Raw genomic sequence first — 22,120 nt, forward strand, 5'->3', positions numbered from 1 at the left:
GCATCTGATCTGCGGAGGTCCTGGAACCACAGTGATAGATTCAGGTTGCAGCTTGGCTTTTATTTTGGATATGAAATTCAGCAGTTTACAAGATCTCTGATGCACATACAATACGCACTGTATATAAATTAGTGAATAATGAAAACATATGCAACGGCATGATGTCTATCGCTAACTGTAGAGTGTAAAACTTCATGTCTGGAATAGGAAAGGATACGACATGTTTACATGAGACTTGTACTCAACATCTGGATGGGTTTACGTACACACTTTTATCAGAGAAAACTGGAATCCTGACTGTAATAAACCCTTATTGTAAAATTTGATCCCAGTGTACAACTGTACAATGTAATTGCATAAGTATAACAGTTCTCAGCATCTTTATGTGCACTTCACTGACTTGCTGTTCTGCTTTGCTGCATTCATATTGACAATGGTCAGTCATCATTTGTAATGTTGTAACTGCATTTTTATTTCTGCAGATCAATATTGTTGAGCTTCCGAGTAAGACTCCAGTTTGCACGCTGGTACCAGATGAAAAGTTGGGGATGGTCATGTGTGTCAAGATGTGGCAGGTAAGCACCACTCAATCCTCACATTTACGCTAAGAAAATACCTATTTGTGTCAGGTTCACTGAGTTCACCCCTGTAGATTCTCCCTCTTTTTGTAATTCCTCACTATATGTTTTTTTTTATAGCACATGCTTCAATCTGATTGGGCACTAGCAGAAAAAGTCAACAAAAATGTACATGCGATACGTGGCACATAATTTACAACCCAACAGCTCGTCCTGGGCCATTTTTCCAAAGCGTTTCTTCTCAGCTGGCAGAGAGTCCCAACACTGTAATTAGAGTGTTTGGAATGGCTGGGGGTTCTCAGCCATATATCAGCCTGCAGCTGTACATCTAATATGATCCCCGGCACAAGTTTGATTTCTGTTTTGTAAATTAACGAGTCCCTGTAATTATTGTCGTGGTTGTTAATCACCCTGTTGAGATTCAAGCTTTGTAAGGGGTTATTTTCAACTCGTGCTAAATTTGGTTTAAATAAATAAATCTAATATATCTAACATACTGTATATCCTAATTTTGTATTGTGTATACTGTTGCAATATTAATTATTCAACCCCCTTTCACAATTGCATTTGTTTAAAAAATAATGATGGCCAGTAACATTGAACTGCTGGTTTATTACAACATACTGCAAGTTTAGGAACTTTGTAGGAAAATTGAATTTACAAAGAGGGTAGAATTTTTAAGTTGTAATTTTGACTGTAACTGTAACTTTTTCAGTCATATGAAAAAATTAGGACCGTCCTCACATACACTATAGATGGGACATCATGACATGTATAGACCAGTGGGAAATTAAGTATTGAATATGCGGTGCTGATATACCAGAATTGTTCTTGTAGGTTAATTTTAAGAGGAAAGAAGGATTAAAGAAAGGTGACAAATTAGTAAGGGTGTCACTAGATCTCATGAGATTAAAACGTGACAAGATTTCATTGTACTTGTAATGTTAAAATCTTGTCTAGTCTCATCTCATCTCGTGATACTCCTTCAAGTTAGTATTAAATTTGGAGGAATGCCGATGTTTGATGCCCTCCTATTGCACCAAGGATTGTTCTAATGCATCGTCCATTGTTACATTTCACAAATAATAGAAAGACTCAAATTTAGTCCACAACAAAAAAAAGTAACACTTAAATAATGTTGATGAGTGTTATTTCATGAATTTGATTGTTTCCCCATGCACTATATAAAGAGAAGATGAGAAATTGCAAATGCACCAGCATGTAGAGACAGAAATGTCATTCCTGTTGTATCTTAGTCATCACGTAGTCTGTTTGAAAATCGCAAAAATGGAGTGCCCAAACAAAGCTGAGTGCCAGCAATTTGATAAAGAAGATCAGAAACACTTTAGAATTTGATCTAGCCAGGATGTATGGGAAGTCTGCATTAACAATAATTTTTTTGCATTCACCATTTATAATTACATTTTTACGTTGTTGTCTGCATATAAAACGATCATTATTCTCTTGCAAATGTAATGCATTTTGTGATTAATTGGATGGATTCATTGGATTTACGTGAATTTTTATGGGAAAAAAAAGTTTCATTTTTTGGTATATAATTAAAAATAATATTAATTATTATATATTCATTCATTCATTAATTTTCTACCGCTTTTTCCTCACGAGGGTCGCGGGGGCTGCTGGAGCCTATCCCAGCTGTCTTTGGGCGAGAGGCGGGGTACACCCTGAACTGGTCGCCAGCCAATCACAGGGCACATATAGACAAACAACCATTCACACTCACATTCATGCCTATGGAGTGGCCAATTAACCGTGCCGCCAGTATTATTATAATAATACTATTATATTATAATATTACTATAATATTATTATATAGGTAACTTCTGATGTGATCTAGCCTAAAATAAAATTACTTTAACTCATTATTCTTGGGGTGGGATGCCCTGCTAATAGCATGGTAGGGGAGATACTATACTGACTTTGTGACCATTTTTTCATTTTGAAGCCCAAAACTGGATTTTTCTCATATAAATCATTTGTTTAGGATATTAGCATACAGAAACAAAAATCTAACATTTCAAGAACAACAGAAAACCGCCGGGTGTTTCCTGTGCTGTACTAAAGACACAGCAAATCTGGTCCGGCAGGTGTTACAACTGGATGTTGCGATCCTGGTTGGGAGTTGTCACTCTCTTGACCTAGAGTAGACGCCTTCTGCTGTCGTGTTATGGCGTTCGGGCAGGTTTTTGATTATGGGATGCGAACAGCCAATACACATACACTTGGCTATATCACTGTCGCTCAAATCGGCCGCCACCATACCCAGTGCCCGGCGATGTTAGACATGATAGACACGGCATGATGCCGTTCACTGGACTAACTATTCTGGCCTTTTTGTGACTTTATATACTCCTCCAAAACCAATCCTCAAATGATACCGACACCCACAAAGTATTGTGCAATGTGTATTTGGTCCACTTTTGTACAGAGACCAACCCATGTACAATGAACCGTGACAACATGACAACTCATCATTATCTCAACTACCCAAGCACTGAGTCAACAATAAATCCACAAGGTATAATTACAACCCTCCTACAAGTACAAATATGCATACATTTCTACCTCAAAGTTACCTCAAATTGACTGTCAGTATACATTGAAAATCTGTGGAGGGCTGAAACTTTGAGTTTACAAGCGACTGCCTCAAAGCCCTCGGGATTTCGAGAGTATCTGTAAAGAGGAGTGGACCAAAATGCCTCCTGAGATGTTCTTCAAGACTTTTTTTTTGTAAGGTTTCTCCAAATATGCATTATTTTAAAACTTCATTAACGTATAACATTTTATTTCATGGGTTGTCTTTCTGGATATTGTTATAGTCTCTGCTACAATAAACCAGTCATAATGTGGACTGTGGGACTATGAACTTACAAAATCAACAGGGCATCAAATCCTTAATTCCCCCTACATGCAACCATCTGACACGGTGTCTGATTTCACTTTTCTATCATTTTACCCCATTCATCTTCTGATTTATGTACTACTAGCTAGTTCAATGTTGAATTCCAGGAAGCATAATGATCAATTATATTATAATAAATTAGATAATAACATTATAATAAAGGACATACCGCCATCTGACTTCAAAGTTGAAAAGCCCTGAGTGATCCTAAATCATTTCAGGCTGATGCTTTGCAGAGATGTGGTATTTTCTTCCCTTCCTTCCGCTGCCTCGGACAAAGCCCACAGAAAACCACACTGTGCATTTGTGAGAGTGTGAGATAAACATTTTGGGACTGACCTCTACAAGTTCGGAAATGTGAATTAGTCATAGAAAAAAAAGGCTAATCTTACTTGCACAGTGAGAGGCACCTTGTAACAATAGCGCTTTTTCCAACATCTCCAGGAACCTTTATGACCAATAACTTAAAAGTTATTGCCACAGCATCCATGACCGTCAGAATGGTTTTCCGCGTCACAAAATTGAATACATAAATGAATAAATGTTTATGCTTCAGTGTTGTGCAAAATTACAGGAATTCATTTTTGCATTATAGTAATGTATAAAGTCCAAGTCATTTTCTGTATTACAAGGCAAATTTCAAATCTGCTATTTTAAGATATGTATTGTTCTGACTCTTGTGTCTCTTCAATAAGATCCCATCTGGTTCTTAGTCAAAACTCCAGACCGCGCCTTAAAGCCAGCAGTGCTTACAGTCTGCCTGAATCCGATTTTGCTGTGAAGCAGTAATCTCTGAAAAGTGTGGGAAGAAAGTGCCTTCACATGTGGGTTTGACTTGAGTTGGGATGCAGTGCTCGGGCCCGGGGAACAGTCATGATGTATGATCTGTAAGGCTTTGTAGTGAACAGAGGCTGGCGAGGAAAAGGAAATGTTCCTATACAGATATCCATCACTCTCAGCTCATCACCTTGCTGCTTTGTAGCCATGACAACATGGTGGACACAAACCAGAGGAAACGATCAGTTCCTTATGTTGAAGCAATGCCTGCTCTGGGCCTCTGCTGGCCACATTAGTAAACAGGCTGGTGGTGGTTTAGCTGATGATTCTTAGTAGAACCACAAAGAGGGAAATGATGTAGCAATCTTGCCTGACTGTAGAGTAAAAGTCACGCATCACAGATTTACACTTACCTGGTTTAGAACAACTTTTTGGGACCATGGAACATGACAACATCGGTTGACATTGTTCTTTTCGCCCTGGAAAACCCAAGAGATTGGTCCAAAACATGCTGGGTTATACATTATATTTTCTTATGCACTTAAACTGCAGTTTTTGTGCGTCCCAAATGTCATTGATAGTTTTGCATTCTTTTCTGCATCGAAAACTGTAATTAGTTTCGATAAAATTTTGTTAATATTTTGTGGTGTGTGGAACGGATGAATGGGATTTACATTATGGGAAAAAATTGCCTCAGTTTTTGTACATTTTGGAAGAAATTAATAACTAACCCCAAGGTATCACTGTATATTTTTCTCACTGCTGCCGTCTAGACCAGATCACGGCACCATTTTTTGTCCAGCCACAGGAAAAATTTAACACCACAAACAAAATGATTGTAATCAAGCTGGTATTATTTGCGGATGATACTACTACTTTTTTGTTAATACTTGGGTTGTTTATATGGTTTATTTTTCTATATTGTGTATTTTGTACTGCTTAACTGACTCTTGTACTCTTGCTGCTGTGCAATACAAATTTCCCCACTGAGGGATGAATAAAGGCATATCTTAATCTTAATCTTTTGTTCTGGGGAAAGCACAAAAGGAATAAAGCTATTTTTTTCCTTGTTCAAAAATATTTTTTCTGTTATTCTATGGTTTTACCATAACTAGATTATTGTTGGAGATATGGGGTAATAACTATAAAAGCAATTTTCACTCACAAAAATACTGCAAAAAAGATCAGTTGAGGATAACCCATAATGCCGCGTATAGAGAGGGAGATTACCATTAAATAGTATGGTATTACATACCATGTGTGAAAATGATTGTTGATTAATCGTAGTTGAGGTTAAATGGAGGCCTCATGTATATGACATTGGTTCATTTTTTCATCTTCCCACCATATTTATACATTTATGCCTTTATGTTTCACAGATTTTTGTCATCGTTTTCATCAAGTGTTGCGATTTTGCACAATGTTTGACAGTCCTTGAATGCATCATAGTTGTATGCTGAGTTGCAACACTGTAATGTATAATTGGATAGTTGGATCCGAAGTGTAGTCAGCATTTGTACTTAGTTCAGCTGCCCCATTCTGGTTGTGCTTTATCCTTACTTTATGCTGACTCATCTGAATACCTTAAAGTGGCAAACTATACTGTTCCACTTCAGTAGGCATTGTGCATTATTGACTTTAAAGTAGATGTGACACATCCACTGTCGTCGCCATGCTGGAAAAGTCCCATGTAACTTTTTTGTTTTGCCTCTCCTACCAGCCACAATCTATCCTTCTTTGCAGCTCTTCTGCAGTGATGAATTTTCTCCCAAATCCTCAGCCTCATTCCTGCAGAGAGCCCTCGTGTAGAAAGGCCTGTGTAGGATATAATGAATTAGGTGTCTACCCAGGGTTCCCTGACCTCTGACCCGTGACATCGTCAATCAAGAAGGTCCTACATTTAAGTGAAATGGTGGGCCCCAAGCCTGGAAGGCTTAGCCCCAGACCCTGGCGGCACGCAGGGGCCACTGATTTTCACTTGTTTTCTATTTGTTTTCTTAATCCTTCAGTGTTCATCCTCGCTGATGTGTTTGGAAGGAATACATGACTATGTCTATAATTTGTTTAAAGGTTGAAGAAGAGAAATATATTGTGTTAAGCGAGAGGAGGACTTGAAGATGGATGAAAACATCTTCCCCCTCAGGCACATATGGAAAAAATTTGCTTCTCCCCTTGTTGCTGGTCATTTCAAGACACAAGGTTTTGAAGGAGTAGTGTGTCTAATGTGTAGTGATGTGAAAATGTGTGCTGTGTGTAATGATGGCTTTTCATGGGATTAGGCGAAAGCAGGTTTATGGTGAAATGTAACCAAATGTACGTCCTTCCTCCTTTTTAGCCATTAACTTTTTGTACTTCCACGCCCTCCAGAAAGATATATGAATTCCAGCTTTTTATCAGCTCACCTGTATGTTCTCTTTCACTGAAGTGATTTACAAGTTCTGCATTGGCAGATCCACACCATCCTTATGCCCGTCTGATCATACACACTCTATTTGTTAGAGGAAGGCAGCTAACACTGAGAGGTTATCACAGACTGCCAGAATCACAGACACGAATGCACGATATCATTTTTCAAGCTGATACCGCTAACTTCCTGCATCTCAAGACCGATATTGACAATCGCAAACAATTTATTTATATATTTTTATTTAGATTTAGCTACAGTTTGTGTACACCTGAAGGTAAGAACGACAAACAAAGTTGAATTTGACAAGCTGTAAACCAGGGGTCTCAAACACGTGGCCCGCGGGCCAAATGTCGCCCACAGGACACTAGTTTGAGGCCCCCGCCTTGATATGAAAGTTTAATGTCAGTGCGGCCCGCGCAAGTTTGATATGGATGCTGTATGGTATCATGTACCCAGAAAAAATTATTACGTTTGATTAATGTTCATAACTTAAATAACTGTTAATAGTTAACCTCCCTATCTGTGTGGAAGTGGTAAGTTTTTGGCTATTTAAGTTTAAAGGAAATAACTTGAAGGCTACCGTTTAGGTCGCTAGCTCTCTAGTTTGCAAGTTAGCATATGTCTCAAGACCCTGCAGTTGCGCAATATGTTGTAAATAAAAAGAGTATAAATGTGACTATAGTCGTGTTGTGTCATGTCTACAGGGCTCTAATAATGCTTTGTTCATTTTAATTTGAAAAGAAATAATTTGTCTACCCACCAACTATATGTGGTTTCTTAAGTTTTTATTATTTGCCGTTTTATTATTATTATTATATTTATTTATTACTGATTGATTGAATTTCTTTATTCTTGATTTGTTTATTTATTTTTCATCTTATTTTGTGCAGAAAAATAAAAATTAAGATATTTGAGAACAGTGGAATGTTTTATCAGAGCTTTTCTTGTAGAAAATCGAAACCAAAGCAAAGTTTATTCATTTTTCAGTTTTTAATAAATGCATTTTTATTAAAAATACTGACATACTAACAAAGCATTGCGAGCTTCTGAGAAACTATTGCAAGATCTCAAGAAAATATTGTGAGATCTGAGAAAGATTTGCGAGAAGTTTTTAAAGCCTTTGTTTACCTCCGGGTCAAACAGTTTTTTGCTGACCCCACCAACAGTTCACCGCACCCCCTAGGGGTACCCGCCCCACTGCTTGAGAAGCACTTACGGGAATCTGTCGTGACTTAGCAACTCCAGCAGGGCCTCCTGCATCTTATGAGTAGCAAGCAGCAACATTCGCAGCATCTCAATAGTTTATCTGCATCTCCTTTTGTTCTCCTGGATTTTGATAATTTGATTAAAAACAATGGCCTACAGAAATATGAACTGAACTGCTTAATAGTGAAATGTTGGTCACAGGCTATGTCCTGGTAATATAGATGAGGAGTAAAGTGAGGAGTGGTGTAATGGAGTGCTGTACAGAGAGAGCAGCAGCCTGATGAATGGCGTCCACAGTGACTCTCTTTAAGTGTCAGGAGGAGCTTCCAGATAGATAACCTCTGATCTGCTCAGCTTCCAGCATCACACAACGCTTAAGGTCATTTTCACAATACGGTTCTCTTAATGTTGAGTACTGACTTCCCTTTTTCTCTCCTTCTGTTTTCCTCATCTTTTTCGCTCTCAGCCACACTCAGGTGGACCCGTCTTGCTGGCCGGGTACGAAGATGGATCCCTGTTGTTATGGGACATAACCCAGAAATCCAAGTTGAGTCAAACCAAAGCCCACCATGAGCCTGTCATGTGCCTGACCTTCGACCCTGAGGTACAGCGGGGCATATCAGGATCTTCGGAGAAGCAACTGTCCTCGTGGATCCTGGACAGGCAGAATAACCTGCAGGTTGGTGCAGGTTTCAATGGTGTCACTTAAGTTGTCGGTCATAAAACTTAAATATTTAATCCACAATGAAGATATGCTGTGAAAAAGACACTTTTGGAGCATTGCCATTTAGAATCGGCAGAAGAGCTATAGGAGGTGCTTGGCCATAAATCAGTTGCTGGTTACACAGCATTGGAGTGGCCAGGGGCCAAGTGCTGCAGGGGAGTGGGGGCCACTATGAATGTCACTCAGGGCTACAACCACCCACATACACTTTGATATATAGTCACCCATTGCGCTTGGATAATATTATTACAATGCCACCCAATATAAAAACATAACAGGATAAAAACGATCACTTTGCAGTGATACGAAATTCCTTTCTTTCTCGAGTACCTAATTTAGCAGTTAAAATAAACTTTAAATGTTATTGTAAACTGCCTTCTTACAGTACTTTCACACAGATGCCCCAACATTTCACCAATACCTGTGCAAACGTATTTCCAGCCACACCAAAGCACATAACTATAATTCATTTTACGTAACTTCAACGCCTCGGAGACTTAGCGCCTCATTAGACACCATATTTTTCTCTTGATTTCATGAGCAAAAGGGAATGCTCCTATTTTCAAGCCAAATGCCATGAATCAGAGAAGCTGGGGGAACGCGGAGCTGATCTCGTACACTCCAGCTATACTGTTTTTGTTTCCAGGCCTTGTCACAAATGAATGCTTGAATTGGAAATATTTGCAAACCCTCATTTTTGTTTCAGACTTAAATTTTGCCGTGAAGAAAAAAAACACTACTGTGGATTTGATTTGATGGACTGAAAGAGAAAAGAATGATCATTTAGTTTATTTTGCTTATGCAGCACAATATTGATTCAGTATTGTAATACAGGAGGAAGATGACAGGAAAAAAACACAGTGAGAGCAAAAAGCATCCAACAGGGGCTTTTAAATTACCCCTAAGTGCAGCTCAGTGTGACATCCAGACAGCAAAGCCCAGTTCTTCCCACAAAAGTATTTTTGTGTGGCGATAGTTGGGCGGGTGGGCAGAAGGGGGAACTGCTGGGTGGCGCACCCGGGGCCCCAGGTCCTGACAGATGACCCCTGAGAGGTAATAAAAATATCAAAACCTCAGAGGCCCCTTAGCCAAACAAAAAACACATCTGCAGTAAAGGGAACAGTAGACACAGTGGGAAGCTGCAATAAAGGTTGAAGAGGCTGTAAGCACCGCAGTATCCCTCTCCTCGCAAATTACCGCCTCGACGTGGCCCTGTTTTATAGGAGCTGCTTGACACGGCAGATCGATGTACTGTAGGTACGGTTATGAAATCAAGGAATCACGGGGAAACTGAATAAGACGCAACACAGTGCACTTGTGATTTAGTGAAGCTGAAGTTTTGTTGAAGTGGCCTTATCAAGGCCAGATAAAGTCTGATATCTTCAGGAATGGTGGTTAATGTAATACACATGGCTCTCTACCGCCTTTATCTTCTGCATGACCTGGCCTCTATAGGAAATACTCCAAAGCATCCTCTGCATACGTTTTTGGAACTGTTTCAGGGTGAGACTGTGCGGGTTTGGATGAAAAGATGTACAAGCTATTAAATTGGATAGACGTATATTTAGGTGGTCACTCACATTTTATTTATTTTATTTATTTATTTTTTTGTCCCGTCCAGCCATTGGGGCAGATAATATTGTTGATCTAAATGAAATTTTATTTGCCGTTATTTGATGTTTTTGTTATGCGCATTTGGAGCGACCGGACCGGAGCAAGAAGAAACACAGAAAAGAAGAAGAGAAACTGGGGGGGGGCGCAGTAGAGAGAGAGAAAAAAACAGCAGCAACAAGAATTCCCATAACAACAACAGTGACAAACAGAAGAGTTAAATATCAATGATGGCTAAGGGTCACAATGGAGATGATATCAGTGAAATGAAACAGTCCAACTTACCAGTAGCAATAGTAACAATGAGGACATGAACCGTTATAGTAAACATAATTAAATAATAATAATAATCGTTATATTTAATGACGAGGAGTGACAGGTTCCCTCAGACGGGTGCTGTTTTGGACAGAGAAAACAGGAATCTATAGCAGTAGATTAGCGCTATAAATCAAGCATGGCTGACAGCAAGTCCCTGTGGAACCCCCGCCGTCTCATTTTAAACGTAAACATATTCAGCGTCGCTAACGTCTTCTTGTGAAGATGAAGTTCTCGCAATTGTCAGCCATTCATCTGACAATGCATTGAGGAGGGGCCTGTCATAAAAATTACAGCTCTTCTTATTGAGCACCATCTTTTTTTTTTTTCTGAATGGAACTACTCACCTGTTTGACACATCCATCTCTTGTCAGCTAGAGCCAAGCTCTGACAGGCAAGGTGACAAAAGGCTGTAATCTCCTCCTGCGCGAGTGTGATTCAGGGCCAGGGTGTGTCAGAAATGCCTGTGAAAAGCCTTCCAGCCGATAGGCTCGAGTGAGTGAGCGTTGATGGGATGTTTCAGTGCATCAGCATGAATGCCAAGGCTGAAGTAAAGACAAGGGGCGGAAAAGGGGAGCGAGGTTCGAGTGTGATTTCTTCCAACTGGACGCTTTTTTCTGATTGTCTCTTATGTACATGACATGCTGCAAAGAGATCATAAAGTGTGTGTTTATGTTGGAACTCTTATTGCCTAAGATATAGATCCTGAGCTCATCTGCTAAGCAGAACTGGTAGCCCCAAGACAAGTGAGAAAGCCAACACTGATGCTCCTCGCCTGCGTTGTGCTTCCATGCAGCCAATGAAGATCGGTGGAGTTTTCAAAACAATGATGAATCCAAAGTTTCCAGCAGTGATGAAATGGTGAAACCGTAAAAGCAAACGCAAGGAAAAAGTAAATTACAACAATCCTAAATATAAATTAACTTTCTAACTTTCCTTTGCTGTCCTTTCAAAGTTGTTGAAAGCTGCTAAAAGACCAAAAAGAAGAAATGAAGATATCCAGACACAAATCTGTTACCTTCACGCTGTAGGCTACAGCTATACTACACAAACATACAATACGCATCTATGCAAATACGCACACACAAAATGTAGATATGTGTACAACACGGTGTATGAAAACTGGTTGAAACCAACACTGCTGATGTGATTTTCTTAGCCTTTTCGTATAGTTTTTGATAAAAATTTAAATTTAATCCCAGTTATTATACACCATATGAATGTGAGTGTGAATGGTTGTTTGTCTATATGTGCCTTGTGATTGGCCGGCGACCAGTCCAGGGTGTACCCCGCCTCTTGCTCAAAGACAGCTGGGATAGGCTCCAGCACCCCCACGACCCTCGTGAGGAAAAAGCGGTAGAAAATGAATGAATTAACGAATGTGAGTGTGAATGTTTGTTTGTCTATATGTGCCCTGTGATTGGCTGGCAACCAGTCCAGGGTGTACCCCGCCTCTTGCTCAAACTTTGGTATCGTTTAACATGAGAATACAACATTCTAACTACATTCATTGGTCAGAATAGTGGAAAAAGCATAATGGGTCTCCTTTAAGTAACATTTATATTACAAATTGTCGTCATGTACAAATTGGGGTTTTTTTGTGCAGCCATGAAAAATTACTGGTAATTTAGGACAGAAAGGCACACACTTTTTCCCATTAGAAAGTAAAAACAATTGTGCAGCAGCCCCTAATTCACTGACCTTTGCTGCATCATTAGTATTTACTGCTTACAATTGACCCTTTAATAAAACAAATGCCCTTTCCTGACACAAATTTGGGGGATTGAAAGCAAACACAAACAAGACACTTTAACCCATCATTATCAGGCCTGTAATTCAAACCAGATGGAAAAGAGGTTGTGGCATACCAACTTCTTGAGGTAATAACAAAGCTCCAAACAGTCTGTCACCCCTAAGGTTTCTTTGCATCAATGCACCTTGGCTTGTTTGGTCTAAGCAGTCACTGCTGGTACCGGTGATGATGGCTTGATTAATATCAACAACAACAACAAAAAAAAAAATACAAATCAGAACAGTTTTCTGTTTTGATCAATGACATTCCGCTGCTCGCTTTTCTGCCTTTGCATTCCTCTTTATCCACTTGGGCTGTGCATACCTGGCTTATATCTTCCACATGCAGCATGTAGATAGTTCCAGCTTGGAACAGAAGCAGATAAATCCGGCAACATATCTTTCTATGCAAAGCCATTAGTCTCCTTAGACAAGCCGTGAAGTCAAATTTTACGCTGTCCAGTTTTATTTTAGCCCCATGATCCAGATGTGTGCCCCGTGGAATGATCCTGCTGAGATCCCCGACTTGCATAAAGAGCACGTTTTGCTCTCAAGGAATGCCCACTTCGACAGGCCGTTATGATTGTGATCCAGGGTACCATTCATTATGGGATGTCAGAACACTTGTCCCTTAATAAGATTAATACAGTCTTCAGGACACTGTGGCCCACAGAGGAAAATAGCTGTGGCTAATCTTTAGCAGGCAGACGTTACAAATGAGTATTAATCAGGCCTCTTCTCTTGCTGACCAGACCTTTCAGTGCAAATGTAATTCATCAGAGGCGCTTAAAGCAACAACACCTCTGCAAACAAGCATTTCACCCAAGAAGGTTTCTCTCTTGCTTGCAAACTGTGACAACGGTAACTCAAGACCCGTTGTGCTTCCAGTGTAGGCCCCTTTAACTCCAAACCAAATATTGGGACGCAGAGAGATTTGCTCGTGGCCCTCATGCCGTAATGTTTTATGCTTGATGATTGAGACTCGGGATTTTACTGGTAAAGGTTCAGCAGACATCCAACCTCACTTCGGAACTTCTGTCATCAGAGCACCTTATAATCGCTGGCTGTCAATGTTTGTGTTGCCAAGAGGAGGTGGATGGCAGTGATTCATTGACTTGATGACACCATTTATATTGTTTATATTGATATATTGTAATTAACATCTGATTCACATGAGTTGTATAGTTTTATGATGTTCATTCATTCATTCATTTTCTGCCGCTTTCTGGAGTCTATCCCAGCTGTCTTCGGGCGAGAGGCGGGGTACACCCTGGACTGGTCGCCAGCCAATCACAGGGCACATATAGACAAACAACCATTCACACTCACATTCATACCTATGGACAATTTGGAGTCGCTAATTAACCTAGCATGTTTTTTTTTGGAATGTGGGAGGAAACCGGAGTACCCGGAGAAAACCCACGCATGCACGGGGAGAACATGCAAACTCCACACAGAGATGGCCGAGGGTGGAATTGAACCCTGGTCTTTTAGCTGTGAGGTCTGCTAACCACTCGTCCGCCGTGCTGCCCGTTTTATGATGTTAATATTTCTTAATATATGTTTGATTACGGGCTGCACAGCGGTCGAGTGGTTACCGCACAGACCTCACAGCTAGGAGACCAGGGTTCAATTCCACCCTCGGCCATCTGTGTGTGGAGTTTGCATGTTCTCCCCGTGCATGCGTGGGTTTTCTCCGGGTACTCCGGTTTCCTCCCACATTCCAAAAACATGCTAGGTTAATTGGCGACTCCAAATTGTCCATAGGTATGAATGTGAGTGTGAATGGTTGTTTGTCTATATGTGCCCTGTGATTGGCTGGCGACCAGTCCAGGGTGTACCCCACCTCTCGCCCGAAGACAGCTGGGATAGGCTCCAGCACCCCCTGCAACCCTCGTGAGGAAAAGCGGTCGAAAATGAATGAATGAATGAATGTTTGATTGCTTTCCATTAAGGTTGCAACTAACGATTATTTTCTTATGTGATCAAGGTGAACCTTGTTGTTTTGATGATCAGAGGGTTTAAGCCCTCGAGGGACCAAATCAATATGAACCAAACAATTAATAATAATTTATGGATAAAATTATATCTGAACTGAACCCACCCCAAAAATGTTCCAAGTTAAGACTTATTCCAGATGTACGGTTCTTGATTTTGTTTTATAGCTCCAAGACCCTGTGACTCTAACCAACCCAGGCGTTTCTCAGCTGTGCATCAGAGGAGACGGTAAACTGTTAGCATCAGCGGGCTGGGACCACCGGGTACGGATATTTGGCTGGAAACATCTGCGACCTCTGGCAGTCCTGCAGTACCACAGCGACATGGTGCCCAGCGTTGCCTTCTCTGACCACGAGGACCCGAGGCAAAGGCTTCTAGCTGCTGGATCTAAAGACCAAAGGATCAGCTTATGGTCAATATACAATGAAGGACCTGATACATTGTGACCATTTTGGTTCTACTTAAAGACAAGGTCTAGGATAATAGCATTATCTAATGACCAATGTGATACCCAATAAGTGTATTTTTTGTTGTTTTGTTACGACCATTTGTCATTAGAATAGAAGTGTTGTTTTTCTGTCTACAGTCTAATAATATCTCCCGAGTCAATGAGCAGCACACGTAGAGGACAAAGGCCATGGCTTCAAACGCTGGACGTTCTGCTCCATAAAGGCTTTTCTCTTGGGATGACTGGGATGAGAGGCTCAGCACGCTCTACAGGAAAGACCTGAGGAGTCAAACAGCCTGACCAGGGTAATGACTTATTCCATAATACAACCGCTGTGGAAAATAACTGTTGAACTTTGAAATTTGACTTATTTTATTCCATTTTGTCTCGGCCGTTTTTTTTTTTTTGCTGAAAAATCCTCATTCTCAACTAATCATTGATAAATATGTAATAATACAAAAATTTTAAAAGCGCTCAAGTTTTCGATGTTTATAGGCTCCAAAATGCCTGCGACCCTCATGAAGATGAGCAGTATAGAAAATGGATGAATGGATGGATGGATGACTTTACGCCTCACTGATTTTTTTTCATCAATCGTTGAGATTGTTCATCGGTCCTAAGGTTTTGCTCATGAATCACTAACTTCTATAGTCAGTCTGGCCTTAAAACTTGCAGCTAGATCAGGGGGGTGTCCAAAGGGCCCACATACTGAAAAATGAAAGGATGCAAGGGTCACTTTGATATTTTGTAAACAAACTCATATAGAACTTTTCTTCCTAAATAATGTGTGTAAATTTTAGTTCTTTTATATTATGACTTTTTTCCCCATATTATAACTTTTGTTAAACTGTGTTTGTGTATCATCTACTAAAATTACTATTTTTCCTTATGGTAGTACCGGTTTAGTCTAGTAACAATGCAACTTTTTTTTCATATTATTTTTCATATTATTATTAAATTACTGTTTTTTTTAATCTTGCTGTTGTTTATTTTCATTTTCCTGTTAAATTATATTTTTCAAATGCCAATAAAAGAACTGTTGCAACACCGCACTCCAGACACCCCTGAGCTAGATAATTAGTGGTTAACTATTACTGGTTAATAAATTAGGGATGCTCCAATCATGGTTTTATGCTGCTCATTCCGACACTTATCATCCATGAGTGAAATAGGCTCATACTGATCACATGCATGAATTTTTTTTTCAATTAATTTATAATGGGCTGCACGGCGGACGAGTGGTTAGCGCGCAGACCTCACAGCTAGGAGACCCGAGTTCAATCCCACCCTCAGCCATCACTGTGTGGAGTTTGCATGTTCTCCCTGTGCATGCTCGGGTTTTTTCCGGGTACTCCGATTTCCTCCCACATTCCAAAAAACATGCTAGGTTAATTGGCGACTCTGAATTGTCCATAGGTATGAATATGAGTGTGAATGGTTGTTTGTCTATATGTGCCCTGTGATTGGCTGGCCACCAGTCCAGGGTGTAGAAGACAGCTGGGATAGGCTCCAGCACCCGAGATAAGCGGTAGAAAATGATGAATGAGGTTTGCCACAAAAGAAGGAAAAGGACAATTCCAAGCTCCCCAACTGCCAGGGGGTCCAAAAATAGGTAATTACTACTAAAAATTTCTAATTAATTAATAAATGTTATGATTTTTTTTTTTATTCATAGGGCTCAGAATTCCTCTCAAAAGCTTATCACTTACTGGTGGTTCTTGAATGTAACATTGTTCTGATTTTGTTTAACAAAATGACTATTCTAGTGGTTGCAGTGCTTGATGAAAATATTTTGCACCTTGTTTAGGAAATGTTCTCATTTTTGCTCCGACTGGATCTCATTAGTTTGTCCAGGTGTTACCTTAGTGACTGTAAATATTAGGAATGATAGAAGAACTTTTCCTGCTCTCTTTTCCGTCTAGCTGGGTTTTAATGGCGTGTTTTCCTTGTTCCCTGCAGAGGTCTGTCTATGCCTTTTGTCCCTGACCTCTCCGCTGACATCTCCTATTCATAATAGCTTCCTAAGTCTCGTGTTGGCTTTGAACAAACACCAGCGGCGGCGTGGGCCAGCTTCCGTCTTTTCTCTGATAAATCAAATGCCAGGTCCATTGGTGCAGATGTCTTCTGAATGGAGCAGACAGCAACCCACCGGTGTAGGCCGCGGCTGGTGGGTGTCGTAAATCACTTCATAATGGATCTTTTAGGAAGTCAATAAATGGACAAGAAGACCCCCCCCCCAACTACAATAGACCCCCGTGCTTCACTTATCAGCTAACGTGTGTGTCTTCTTTGGATTTGAAGGTCAGAGTTCAGCTCCAGTTTTGGGTTTGTGGGTAGTGTGTGATACCAGTTTATTTAGAGGTCATGATGCTGAAAAAGAAGGTATATTTTCACAAAAATAATGTATATATTCTAATCCAAGGTAATCACAAAATATCTAAAAAAAAAAATAAAAATAAAGAAAAAAATAAAATAAATTTAAAAAATAAAAATAAAAAGTTCCATGCATCTTGTAGATTTTTTATGCATTTTTGAGGGGATAAATGTGAACTGAAAAAAAAATTGAAAGTCAGAGTTCAGCTCCAGTTTTGGGTTTGTGGGTAGTGTGTGATACCAGACAGTTTATTTAGAGGTCATGATGCTGAAAAAGAAGGTATATTTTCACAAAAATAATGTATATATTCTAATCCAAGGTAATCACAAAATATCTAAAAAAATAAAGAAAGAGAAAAAAATGAAATAAAATAAAAAAATAAATATAAAAAGTTCCATGCATCTTGTAGAATTTTTATGCATTGTTTGAGGGGATAAATGTGAACTGAAAAAAAATTGAAGGTCAGAGTTCAGCTCCAGTTTTGGGTTTGTGGGTAGTGTGTGATACCAGACAGTTTATTTAGAGGTCATTATGCTGAAAAAGAAGGTATATTTTCACAAAAATAATGTATATATTCTAATCCAAGGTAATCACAAAATATCTAAAAAAAATAAAATAAAAATAAAGAAAAAAATAAAATAAATTAAAAAAATAAAAACAAAAAGTTCCATGCATCTTGTAGATTTTTTATGCATTTTTGAGGGGATAAATGTGAACTGAAAAAAAAATTGAAAGTCAGAGTTCAGCTCCAGTTTTGGGTTTGTGGGTATTGTGTGATACCAGACAGTTTGTTTAGAGGTCATGATGCTGAAAAAGAAGGTATATTTTCACAAAAATAATGTATATATTCTAATCCAAGGTAATCACAAAATATCTATAAAAAAAAAAAAAAATAATTAATTTAAAAAATAAAATAAAAAGTTCCATGCATCTTGTAGAATTTTTATGCATTTTTGAGGGGAAATGTGAACTGAAAAAAAAAGCAGTCCTTACATACTGGTGTCCCTGATATTGGCCTTCATGCAGCAGATGTTCCACATGCAGATAAGTGTGACATGATGCTTTAAGTTGCATTGCCATCCATCATCGATCTCCTCATACTTCAATGACATCTTCGGCATCCTGTCACAGCTCTCTCTGAAACCATAATGGTATTTAAGGTTTGTGTAGGCTCAACGCATGGAAGTGGAGAATGTCCATTGGGAACTAGTATATGCATTAATTTATGCACCAACTGGATAAAAAACAAAAATCTTACTAGTAATGCTAAATAGAATTTGTCATTTGAGTAACTTTGTATTAATTTGCAAAGTTTATGATTCCCCTTTCTTCCTAAAATATCCCAATATTTACAATTTAGAATCATGTTTATACAATTGAGAGAATTGCAGTTATTATTATAATTACATTATTACTTTTTGGGGGGGTGTTTTTATTCTACAATAAAATGCATTTTATATGTTTCCAGAGTATAACAGAAACATGTTAAAATAATATTGATTATTGATGACTCCATAATGTTATGTAGGTAATGTAATAATGCAGGTTCAATGTGTTCTCTACAGGACTGCAATCTACTTGTGGTGGTTGACGAGGGAGGTAGATTACATTGTCTGAAATTGAAATTGGCCATGACACACGTGCGCATCACTTTTATGTCTAATATATCTTGAATATTTTCACCTTATTGTGTATGTTTACATTGTATAATTCAGACATCAGGAAATATGTTTAGAAGATCAAGCACTTGTTTTTGTAGGAGGGGTTTATGTCACAAGCAATGTTAGCATCTCCAAAAGTCGTTCCAAGTTGTTAACACTGATCCCTCCTGCAACGTCTTCTTATTCACGGGTAGACCAGGTGTATGCAAAATGTGTTAAGATGCAGAGTTATCATCTACAGTCACAGACTAGTCCCATTATAATGGGTTTATGAGCAGGGCAAACAGATGCAGTATAGCACAAAATCTATTTGTGTGCCCAAATGTAAGTAAATGTATGTAATGTAAAGATAAAAGTTGAAATATTGATAATAATAATAACTAATAACTAGTCCAAGAGTCAGTTCATTGAAAAGCTACAATCACAAAAGCCTTTTAACCCCTACCACTTATGGAAAAAAATATATTGCAGTATATTGGCAAATATAATGCAATGTATTAGGAAATATATTTCCATATATGGGATCTTATGTTTATATTTTCCAATATATTGCAATATATGCATAGATCATATATGTGTATATATTGATACATATAAAAAATATCTTGCGATCAAGACCAAAAAAGGACTATATTTTTACATATACAAAATTGCATATAATTTGGGATATATAAACCCATATATTATATATTTCAATATATTGAAAGCGGCAATCATTTGTATATTCTGCAATATATTGCCATATATTACATGAATATATAATATATTGTATAATATATGTACAAAAATATATTATTCCATGTATTTATAATATATAATGTATTGGAAAATATAATGGAAAAATAATATACAATATATTTAAAGTAATATATTGATGAATATATTTTCTGTTGTCCATCCGGTCTTGCAAATGACCCCCCCCCCATGGACCGGTGGTCCCATGCTGTCATCCTGCTCACCGAGTCTCGACACCTGCAGGCCGGCGACTGCGGACCAGGAGACTTGGACATCTCCAAGCTCCGCTTCCTGACCAGACTAAACAGGATCATACACTGAACAGCGTGTGTGCTGCTTGTTCACCCCCATTGAGAAACAGCGCTTCAATTTAAAGTCATTGCTTGTATTTAAAAAAACACAACAATTACTATTTTTTTTCATGCCAGAAATGAAGTATTATATTGTAAAATTCAATGAGACACCATGAAAGTACGCAATCAATTAGTCTGTGTTTAAATGAGTGGAAACATTATTTAACCTTTGACACCTTTACAAGCCATTAAACAGCAAGGGGTCAAGCGCCCTCAGGCATCCTTTCGCCCCCCACCGCCCACCCCCACGCTTCCCTTTTAATGGCAGCTGTGTTCCAGCAGAGGAAAATACATAATTGAAAATGAATTATTAGGGGAGAGTTTCCCTTTGTATCATCACACACACACACACACACACACACACTCACATACACACACATGCTGCAGTGAGGCTTTTTCAGCGACTAAGATGAACCTTGACAACAAAGCATTCCTCATATTGGACAGAGGAAATGGCTGCACCAATATCCTTTATCTTGAAAATATCACCCAACTGTCCCATTACACGTGAGCTATGATGTCCTCTTAGGGGGACATGTGGGGAATACCGAAATTAAGAATTAAGAATTGGCTCAAAATACAGCTGTAATATATATGAAGTCCAGGGAAGTCCAAAGTGCGGCCCAGGAGCCATTTACAGCTTGCGAATGTTTTTTATTGGCCCTTAGTACATTCTAAAAATCCAATTTTACAAGATTAAATATGGAATGTAAAAAGTAGCTTGGAGATATTGAAAAAAGCAAAATTTGTTCTCAATCAGAAATCACTCCACACTCTTTATTGCTCTACTTATTGTGTGGAAATATGGGCTAATAACTATAAAAAGCAATCTTCACTCGCTAAATGTACTGCAAAAAAAGGTCAGTAAGGATAATTCATAATGCCGCCTACAGAGAACATACTAACTCCTTATTTCTAAAATGACAAATACTTCAACTTGCTGATATAGTTCATCTTCAAACAGCTAAAATAATGCATAAGGCTAAAAATAACCAATTACATAAAAATGTCATCCAATACTTCTCTACAAGAGAGGAGAAATATGATCTCAGGGAAGAAGTACATTTGAAACACTTATATGCTAGGACTACGTTAAAAAGCCATAGCATTTCAGTATGTGGAATCAAACTATGGAATGGATTGAGTAAGGAAATCAAACAATGCACAACAATGAGCCAATTCAAGAAACAATACAAGCAGTTGATGTTTGCTAAATACAAGGATGAAGAGTCTTGAACCAGTCATGATGTGCTATATATATCACTATATTGACACTTACTATGGTACCCATTATGTCATTGGATGCTCATATCACCTCGTACTTTGGTAAGTAACAAAAAATTAAATAAAAGTAAAATAAAGTAAAACAAACTTAAATTATATTAGGAAAGCAGGAAGTGAACAAATGTAACAGTTACTGATTGTAAAAGTACCAGATGGAGGGGTAGGATTTAATAAGCTTTGCTTCTTCCTACTCCTTTTGGACATGTGGAACTGTGAACTGATTATGTGATGCATTCAATTGTAAAAGAAAGTAATATGATGAAAATTTTAAGGGGAAGTGTCATTTATTTTTACTGATAACACAAAGCTTTCTTTGACGATAAAAAGATATCTGGGCGTATCTACATGGATTAGTTTTAAAAAAATTTGCTTAGCATAGCTTTGATTTTTCAGTATGCGGCTGTCTTGGAAAAGTTTCGTACTAGCAGCCTCAAATGCTTTTTCAAAAAGTTGCAATGTTTTTAATTAAATTGCATCAGTTTGTGATTTCATGAATTTGCAATAAGTTAAGTCCACCTTAACATTTACACCAATCTAACAAATTTGTGCATATAAAACTTTCTGAATATGCGCAGCAATTTATCAGCTGTGATTTTCCCTGTTTGTAATTATATTGGCCAAATATGTTGACGAATAAATACTTCATAACAACTTAACAACATGGCACAAAAATTGTGCAAAATAGGCTTCATCAGCATACAACTGTATTCTTATAAGGAAAAGACTAAAAATTATATATCAGCTTTCACATAAGAAAAAAATGCAAAAAATAAACCCTTTCACTCATATGCTAAAAAAGATAATGAATGCAAATACTCTAACATGATATATTTATAGACATACATTTATATAGATATATATATTATATTTATTATATATATTATTATATTATTCTGGAATCTTTTTTAGTATGAAAAGATGCATTGTAAAAAACT

The 22,120-nt window shown here is 38.3% G+C and overlaps 1 protein-coding gene across 3 annotated transcripts in view; it reads left to right on the top strand.

Moving 5' to 3' along the window:
• Positions 1-17,168, top strand: part of gnb1l (guanine nucleotide binding protein (G protein), beta polypeptide 1-like) — a 29,291-nt gene extending 12,123 nt beyond the window's left edge. Inside the window, exons 5-8 of one of the 3 annotated variants that reach the window (XR_013627096.1) lie at positions 483-575; positions 8,358-8,570; positions 14,498-15,083; positions 15,274-17,168. Coding sequence is in view for 1 of the 3 variants with exons in the window: in XM_058070740.2 (XP_057926723.2) it covers positions 483-575; positions 8,358-8,570; positions 14,498-14,776 (585 nt within the window). In the remaining 2 variants the exon portion in view is untranslated. Of the gene's footprint in view, positions 1-482; positions 576-8,357; positions 8,571-14,497 lie in introns of all 3 variants that reach the window. The other 2 variants (XR_009129599.2, XM_058070740.2) reach the window with 2 other exon arrangements.
• Positions 17,169-22,120: the final 4,952 nt, after the last annotated feature.

This window comes from Doryrhamphus excisus, linkage group LG3 (genome assembly GCF_037039965.1).
Source record: "Doryrhamphus excisus strain RoL-2023G ecotype Guam linkage group LG3, RoL_Dexc_Guam_v1.1, whole genome shotgun sequence".
Taxonomy (NCBI): Eukaryota; Metazoa; Chordata; class Actinopteri; order Syngnathiformes; family Syngnathidae; genus Doryrhamphus; species Doryrhamphus excisus.